The sequence below is a fragment of the Penaeus monodon genome, chromosome 14 (genome assembly GCF_015228065.2).
Source record: "Penaeus monodon isolate SGIC_2016 chromosome 14, NSTDA_Pmon_1, whole genome shotgun sequence".
NCBI classification, from domain to species: domain Eukaryota; kingdom Metazoa; phylum Arthropoda; class Malacostraca; order Decapoda; family Penaeidae; genus Penaeus; species Penaeus monodon.
In genome coordinates this window covers 7,407,587-7,416,632 of record NC_051399.1, presented here as the reverse complement: position 1 = coordinate 7,416,632, position 9,046 = coordinate 7,407,587, and the positions used below count along the sequence as shown (strand labels likewise).

General features: G+C 43.5%; 1 protein-coding gene across 2 annotated transcripts in view; it reads right to left on the bottom strand.

The window, feature by feature from the left end:
* Positions 1–320: 320 nt before the first annotated feature.
* LOC119580831 overlaps positions 321–9,046 on the bottom strand; it is a 28,108-nt gene continuing 19,382 nt past the window's right edge. Inside the window, exons 3-13 of one of the 2 annotated variants that reach the window (XM_037928984.1) lie at positions 7,509–7,677; positions 7,140–7,318; positions 6,652–6,720; positions 5,871–5,889; positions 4,185–4,746; positions 3,803–3,952; positions 3,522–3,695; positions 3,229–3,352; positions 2,725–2,884; positions 2,144–2,231; positions 321–1,055 (exon numbers count right to left, since the gene is read on the bottom strand). In XM_037928984.1, coding sequence (XP_037784912.1) covers positions 863–1,055; positions 2,144–2,231; positions 2,725–2,884; positions 3,229–3,352; positions 3,522–3,695; positions 3,803–3,952; positions 4,185–4,746; positions 5,871–5,889; positions 6,652–6,720; positions 7,140–7,318; positions 7,509–7,677 — 1,887 coding nt within the window. In that variant the 3' untranslated portion in view covers positions 321–862. Of the gene's footprint in view, positions 1,056–2,143; positions 2,232–2,724; positions 2,885–3,228; positions 3,353–3,521; positions 3,696–3,802; positions 3,953–4,184; positions 4,747–5,843; positions 5,890–6,651; positions 6,721–7,139; positions 7,319–7,508; positions 7,678–9,046 lie in introns of both variants that reach the window. The other variant, XM_037928983.1, reaches the window with a different exon arrangement.

The window sequence follows — 9,046 nt, the reverse complement described above, 5'->3', positions numbered from 1 at the left end:
CTCGCATGCCTTTCAGAAGAGGTTTTGTATGGGGTAAGGAAGATGGGTTAACATTCATACCTAATTATCGTCTTGGAAAGAGCTGATTTTGGGTTAACAGTAAAGTATTGTTCTCGTTTCATAAAACGGCATTCTGAAAATAATATCGCAGATTTCCAGCTTTTTCAATAAGGATTATTTTAGTAATGTTGTGCATTGCAGCTTATGAGGAAGGCAAAGTGCTTTCTTTCTCTGAAACTTGAGTAGCTGCTTTGTTCATTTTTTAAAGAAATTGCACTTATTCAAAACATGATCTCGAGAGGATTTCTAAAAAAAAAAAGTTAAAATGTAACAGAAGCTTTATTTAGGCCTCATATGAGAGCCAAATAACAATTATAATAAATAATAAGGGAATATAAAACACTCTATACATCACAAGACAAAATAATAATGGCAGGACTCAGCATTATTCGGTCACCTGCAGCCGTTTTAGAACATACTTGATTGTGTCAAAGAAACATTGAAGAATACTGCTGCATCCGGGTCCCTTGAGGAACCACAACATTTGATTTGCTAACGATCTCTATGTTTGAATGTATTATGAGAAACATGGAAACATCAATGGTAGAGTTGGCAAAACCGCTAACTTAATTACAACACTAGTGATGTTATTTACATTTGCCATTTGTCTAAAATGTTTTGCATTGGGAGACCGTAACTGTAACTCTTTAGACAGTCTCGCCATGGAAAACCACAATCATCTCCATTAAGATGTTTTGCCTTTCGCCACTCCGCTTCTCTGGCCATTGGAACCGACAGCTGACACGAAAAAAAAGTACACTAAAGTAACAGAAACCCTTCCCATACATTCAGCCTTTCAGTCTTACTTTCTACTTTGACCCTGGAGTCTGTAGGGACTGAAAAAATCGATGATTGGGTGATAACCGTAGTTCACTTTGTCGTGGTCCGATTCTTCCCCGATCCGCTGATTCGGTCTTCTTGAGTCCACGGGCCCTCGCCGCCGGCTGGACTCGTCGCTGGTGGTCCTGCTGCCGAAGCCTTGGTGCTCCTCGGGCCTGTGGACGCAGAAGGGGAGTTTACACTTGAAGGTGGCGCAGAAGGGGATGTTTACGTTTGAAAGTGGCCCAGTAGGGGGAGTTTAAACTTGAAGGTAGCGCAGTAGGGGAGTTTATGTTTGAGGGTGGCGCAGAAGGGGAGTTTATGTTTGAATGTTTGTGCGTCCACAAAGATTTTCTCAGAACAATTTTCCGACAATACGGTTGTTAAATGTTTTTTCAATTTAAACCTTTCATCTATACCACGAGCGTCAATATATTCATGTTAATAATACACTGAAGTGACGATGACGATGTTTCTGTTATAGACGAAACCTTAAATTAACAAACTTAATAAACGCTATTGGTTTGGGAACACCTTTGGACGCGAATACCTTCATTTAAGGGAATACAATCTAACGAGGATTAGGGGCATGTGCAAATGCAGGGGCAAAGGCAATAAATTACTTGTACATATTGCTTAGAATTGCATACTAAAAGAGATAAACTACAACCTATATTAACTGATTTTTATAAGTACCTGTATATACATTTTTATCATGGTTATCATTATTATTATTATTATTATTACAATGATTATCATTATTCTTAGATATCATTGTCATAATAATAATAATAATAATAATAATAATAATAATAATAATTATTATTATCATTATTATTATTATTATCATTACTATCATTATCATTATTATTATTATTATTATTATTATTATTATCATCATCATCATTATCATTATCATTATCACTATTATTATCATTATTATTAATATTATTATTATAATAATTATTATTATCATTATCACCATCATCATCATCATTAGCACCATCATTCTTATTATTACCAATACCATTATCATCATTATTCATATAATTACCATTATCATATTCACTAGCAACAGCAGTAATATTTTTATCTCAATTCTCTTATTTCCGTCTTCATCATCCTCACTATCATCATCACCATCAGCAACAACAGTAGCATTCATATTGCAATTCTCCTTAACAGTCTCTCCCTCTTCCTCCTCCTCCTCCTCCTCCTCATTACTCTCACCATTATCACTGTATAGTTGCCTGCTTTTACTTACCTACTGGGTCTCCGTGGCCTCATGCTTCCTGGTCCTGGTCGACGAAGCTGCCTGTTGTTTTCCACGGAAGAGTCCACACCTTGGTAATCTGGACAAATAATAATAGTAATAGTAATAATGATAATGATTATGTTAGTGGTGATGGTAGTGTTAATGGTATTGGTAATGATAATGATGATGGTGATGATGTTATTAATGATAGTGATAATATTAATATAAATAATAGTAATAGTGATAATAAAGGACAAAAAGGGGAAAAAAATATATAAATAAATAAAAAGTAGATCTCTCGTGTGAGTTTCAAGTAGATTTTTACGTTTGAACTTGTGTTATATTATATATTTTAATCATTTGCAAAATTAGTTTATAGAATATCATATGTAGTGTATAAGTCAGCAAAAGTAGTGTATAGATTATCAAATGTAATGTATAAATCAGCAAAGGCTGTGTATAAAAGTGCAAAAACAGTGTATAAATCAGCAAAGGTAGTGTACAAATCGGCAAAAAGAGTACAAACCAGCAAAATAGTCAGTAAAACCAGCAAAAATAGTATATAATAATAAAAAAAAGAAGACTATCACCTTCTTCTGGCTCGTAGGCTTGAGCTGGGTCCTCGCTCGCCTCGTCCCTTGGGGGAAGCACCGCCGTGGTGATCTGCTCAGACCCGGCCGAGTCCTGGCGGTTGAGCGGAGGGAAAACGTACGCGTAGCCCTGGATGTGGCAGGAACAGCAGCTGGGGACCTGCAGGGGAAAAGGGGGGTAGGGTCTGTCTCTCCTCTTGGCTTTATGAGTCCTATTTCACCTTTCTCTCTCTCTCTCCTCTCTCTCTCTCTCTCTCTCTCTCTCTCTCTCTCTCTCTCTCTCTCTCTCTCTCTCTCTCTCTCTCTCTCTCTCTCTATCTCTCTATCTCTCTATCTCTCTATCTCTCTATCTCTCTATCTCTCTATCTCTCTATCTCTCTGTCTGTCTGTCTCTCTCTCTGCCTGTCTATTTATCTTTCTGTCTATCTCTTGCTTACAAATTCTCGTGTAAGTCATTCACATGTCAATCACCAGCAGATTAGTATTGCCTTGGGTGACCTTTACCTTGAAAATATCCATATGGAGGCCGCGGCCGTCCTCCCAGGAGAGGAGTCGGTGGTAGTTGTAGACCTGGTTGCACGTGGCGCGGTAGTGGTGGGACACGTAGCTACAGGCGCCTCCGGGTTTCCTGAGAGTGCAGTGGGAGAACAGATTATGAAGGAAATAAGCTTTAAATGTCTGATAAAACCATGTTGTGTTATAGAGATCGCGTTGTTGTCGGTACATGTGTTCGATACTTCGTCAGAATTACAAAATAGTTACGTCTTGAAAGAGCAAACGTAAGAACGAAAACGTACATGCACTTCTCCATACGGATGGTCTGGGAGTATTTGTCTACGTTGACAATGTATTTCCACTGCCCCTTGGAGTTCCTGGCGCGCTTGGGACGCGCATACTTCACCTCGGAAGGACACAGGTAGCCTCCGTCCTGCGCGAAGTCCCTGTGGGCGTGGTTCTCCGTCCCCGCTCGCCTGGAAGGACACACATTAGAAAGTCTTCGGTCATATCCCTTCGACTATAAACATGAACGTGTCAGAATGCCTAATGAAGTGCGTCCAAATACGTGGACCGAGCATACCTGTTGCCGAAGTAGTGCTGGAAGTCGTACCGGGCCTCCTGGACGGACGAGACGCCGTCCACGAGGTCGTCCGCGCTCTGGCTCCTGACTTCGGCCATCATGGTGTCCGCTCGCGAGGGGTCGCGGATCAGCGAGGACAGGATGGCCTCGCTGGAGGGAGAGAGCATTCCAGTGAAAACAAGGACAGGAAAATCTCGCTTCTTAACAAAAAAGTAAGTATTATTCATTATTATTTATTGAATTATTATTATTTTTTTGTATGGGCATAAGGGGAAATTTGTTTTTTTCCCTTATGGTAGCTGGTTCATAGATATTTTTTTTTCGTTTAAAACCTGTGGCGAGCACAGTTTGAGGGCTACAAGGCGAAGGTCCAAAGACTCACTGGGGATACTCGGCGGAGTCCAGGCAGATGTCATCAGTGTATCTGAGGCAATTGTTGGACGCCCCATGTGGGCGGCTTTGGGAGGGGCGTGCGGGGCGAGACGGACGGGCCGGGGAAGAGCGTGGCGGGGATGGGCGTGAGGGCCGGGGCGGGGCAGGCCGTGAAGGAGGGTGCGGGGCAGGTCGTGAGGGAGGGGGCGGGGCGGGCCTTGAGGGAGGCCGCTGGTGAGGAGGTCGAGGTCCTGCGGAGTTCGGGGAACTGAAGCTGAAGTCATTCTCGAAGTTGTTATTGAAACCGAAGTTTCCCCCGAATTCGGTGAAGGTAACGGGGCCGAAATCAGGGCCGACGGTGTTGCCGAAGCTCTCCTTGACCGGCTTAAAGCTGTCGGCAGGCGGGCGAGGGCGCGGGCGGTGCCCCGACTGCCGCGACGGGTGCTGGCGGGGCGGCGACGGCGCTGGGGGAGGGCCCGGCTGGCTCTTGGGATGGTGCGACGGGAACTGGATCATGGTGGGGCCGGGCACGAAGGGCAGGGGCTTCAGGATGTTGTCGGGGGCCGGGACCTCTGAGGAATTGAGAAGCGCGGCGTCAGTGTTTGCCACCGAAGGGAGACCTTGAGAGGCGAACCCGCAGGTGAACCAAGAACTGATGCGGCTCTCAGGAGATGGTTAGCTCAGTAAACACATTTGCACATGCATTCCCAACGCCAAGCCATCAACATGTTATCCTAACGCCCACAAAACAAAAGGCTTTCTTTGTATGTTCGCTCGTGTTTTGCCAAAAGAGAGTGGAAAACCTCTAATGCAAAATAAGTTTACTGAAATACTTTTAAGACAACAATCTAATATCCTCTTTGGTTTCAGTTTCAGACTTAAAGATAGAATCCAGGAGGGTTTCAGAACTACTGTCTCATCTTTCAATAAATTTCGTTTGCATGCGATAGGTTTTTCTCATATTTTATCAAAACAAAGACAAAATAGTGTGTTCTGTCATTCATAGTGAATCATGATGCTAACGAGCAATACTGTGTGGGGTGAAAAAAGTGTTTTTATCTTCAATTTGTCTTGTGCTGTGCACAAACATTGTTAAAATACATATACCATGCACTTATTAATCGAATGTACAAGTTAAAGTTGCTTGAAGCTATACTTCCGACATAAAAGCAATATATACAAGCACAGGCCTAAACAAGCAAGTCTTCTATATACTTTACATATATAGGCCCAATCTATAAACACTGGATGCACCTGTTAGAAAATATATTTACACATATTAGATACAAAATGCCAGCAGACAGATACTTTCTACAACATTACCTCTCACAATATTAGGGGCACAGCCGCAGTAAAGCACTAGGTTACCTGTTGGGTTCTACAGCCAAGTCCTTCCCACCGACCCCTCGCGCTCCACGACCGCCCAAGCGACCAAGAGTCTTCCAGACGACCTCCAAGAGTCATCCAGACGACCTCGACGCCCACAAGACAGACAGGAAGAGGCCCAGATCGAGATTCTGGTAAGCAGCATGGGTGGCGGAGGCCGTGGAAGGACGAACTGGCCATCATGCACGTGTGGAAAAACAGCCATGCACGAGTCACTCACCTTTCCGCGTCCTGACTGACTTACGGCCTTAGGTCTACACTACTATATTTGACATGAACCTACTTCGAGTGTTCTGGATGCTGGCCTCACCTTGGGGGTTGTACCGCACCTGCAAAGATACATCGCCGTGAGACCTCTTCGTCTTTTTGCTCCCTTGTCCTCTTGATACAAAGAACGGAGTAGAGAGAGGAAACAGTGAGAAGTAATTATAATGGTATCTTTTTTGTGTGTATGATAATGATAATTACGTCAAGGGAACATAATAAAGATAGATAACTGAGTTGGAAGAAGGGAATCATGTTAAAAAGGGAAAGGCCTTAGAGAGAGAGAGAGAGAGAGAGAGAGAGAGAGAGAGAGAGAGAGAGAGAGAGAGAGAGAGAGAGAGAGAGAGAGAGAGAGAGAGAGAGAGAGAGAGAGAACTAAGATGGGGAGTGGAAAAAAACGACATTAAACCACAGAAATTTTACAGTCGTCTCAAGTTACATATCTCTGAAACGATATTTCCTAGAGAGACTGAAGCCCGTCTGTCACTCACCAAATGCCTCACTCTACTTCGGCTGAGGTTTGGTGAGAATGAGGTTGATGAAAATCGTTTTACCAAGTCAGTTAAGGAAGCAACGGCTCACAGGCCATCGCCAAGTACGTGAGATATATGAGAAAATTTTTTGTCCGTTAGCTGGACTAAGAAAAGGGCTCATGAGAGAAGAGGTTGCAAGCTCGGAAAAATAGCATCGCCCTCGACAAATGCTTCATCACTCATCATCGCACTCACTCATGCAGCAAGGCCTCTGCTGCTCCTTATTTTCACACACATCCGCGACCCACTCACCTCATCTCACCTCATACTACCTCACGATCTCCTCACACTCACGTTCAGCCTGCCAGGAGGTCCTTTGGGATGCGGGCGGAAGTTCCTGATAGGGCGGCGCGGTCTGTGTCCCTGTGGGCAGGGGGACAAGGGAGGTGGAAGTGAGGGCGCAGTCTCAGAGGTGGGTGGGCATGGGGGGTGGGGGTAAGGCGCCATGGAATGATTGCATGATGACAGGATGTGGCGAAGAAGTAATTTTTTAAAAGGTTGAATATTTTTTTTTTTTTTTTTTTAGAAAATAACATTCAGTCACAGCAAGTTTGGTCTAAATTGCCTCGGCAGTCTTGCCTGAACTCTAACCATTCTCATGCTTTTTTAAACATTTTCCCGTCTCTACCAAATGTTTTTTATTCTTATTACAGTGGTAAGATATCATTATTTAGTGAAAGACTCAAGAAGATTTTTGTTTATTTGCTTTCAACTTGTCCAAACAAAATTCCGCTATTTAGCGCCCCAAACGAACCCAAGTATCGTCTCGATCTCCGACTTACCAGTGGCTCCGGCTTCCCGGTGAAGATCATGCCGATCATCTGTTCGCGAATGAGGTCGATGTTGTCCTTGCGGCGCTGCCCGATGAACGCCTCTGCCACGGGCGCCGGCATCAGGTCTTGCACTTCCTCGTCCGTCGATTGGGCCGCCTCGTCCAGGCGCTCCAAGGTCAGGTTGTAACCTGGCGAGAGGGGGAGCCATTAAGAAGGCGAAAATGGTGTTGTTATGGCGTAATGCTCTGATAAGGAAAATAAAAAAGGGCGATCTTGGAAAGACCGCGTCCGTCTTTACTCAGCAATTAAGATTGCTGTAGGTTACCCTCACTATCTTACTAAGCATTAACGTTACTGTGAAACGAGCGCTGCCCTCACCTGCTTTCTGGGCCGCTAAGATGAGCTCCTCGGCGGGCGAAAGGATGGTCCTGTTAGTGAAGTCGACCTCGAACACATTCTCAGACACCAGCGCCTCGGCCACGGGTTCCAGTGCCTCGCCAGAGACCGTCGTCACCGCCGTTGCCGCCGCCAGCAGCAGCAAGAATTTCTGCAAAGGATTTTAGGTCATGCTTGTACAAGGCAGAGGGCGAGAGGGAGAGAGAGAGGGAGAGAGAGGGAGAGAGAGAGGGAGAGAGAGAGAGGGAGAGAGAGAGGGAGAGAGAAGAGAGAGAGAGAGAGAGAGAGAGAAGAGAAGAGAGAAGAGAAGAGAGGAGAAGAGAGAGAGAGAGAGAGAGAGAGAAAGAGAGAGAGAGAGAGAGAGAGAGAGAAGTAGAGAGAGGAGAGGAAAGAGAGAGAGAGAGAGAAGAGAGAGAGAGAGAGAGAGAGGAGAGAGAGAGGAGAGAGAGAGAGGAGGAAGAGAGAGAGAGAGAGAGAGAGGAAGAGAGAAGAGAGAGGAGAGAGGAGAGAGAGAGAGAGAGAGGAGAGAGAGAGAGAGAGGAGGAGAGAGAGAGAGAGAGAGAGAGAGAGAACAAAAGCGATAATTATTTCCTGTCTGTCTGTCAGGAGACAGGAAATAATTACGGATAGAATCACACAACCCCATGGTCAGCTGGGCATACACCGGGAAGAGAGACTGGTAGTACTTTCTCCCATGAAATTAAACAGACGAAAAACATGTTCAGATGCTTCCTTATAAAAGCTAAACAAAGATAAAGTGCAAACATATCAGATATATGACAGTTTACATATATATCTCTGCGTGTGCGCAAATATACTGATAAATTTCTATGGGCGTCTTCTGTACGCACCATAAAAGTTAATCCAATATTGAAGTTTAAGCCAGATCTCTAATGCGCATGCGCCGGATTAAATTTAATTCACCTCCGGACCACGCTTTACTTTTGAGCTCAAAAAATAATCCTGCACTTGCTCAGAACGAGCTAGTTAATCCCACCAATAATGTATTGATACAAATGTATGTGAAAATTCATCAATTTATATCTTTATAAGAGTGGGATATTCAAACTGCAGATTTAACTCTCAACATTGAAAAGAAAAACGAAAAGAAAATCCCACAGAGAATTCCAGAGTTTACAGACACAGAAAAGGAATGTCATATCCAACTTGGAAAAATATTCCCAACTTATGCAATATATTAATTGAATAAAAAAGGAAGCTTTTAATAACATCACTATTAGGTTTCAATTTCAAAATAAAAACTTCCTAATTCTTTAAACTAAAGTGACTCCAAGAATGCATGGACATTTGTTATAAAAAAAAAATACCCTACCCGTGCCCGCGACCACACACAAGAAAGAGCTCTCGGGGAAAATTCCCGCGAATTTAAGTTTATATAAATTGAATATCTGTTTTTGTTTGACATCTTCATTTCGGTTGTTATATCTGTAGGCTATTTGAAGCCATCTATATAATTTTATTTGTACTGACACATATATATCGTCATGCTGGAATACTAG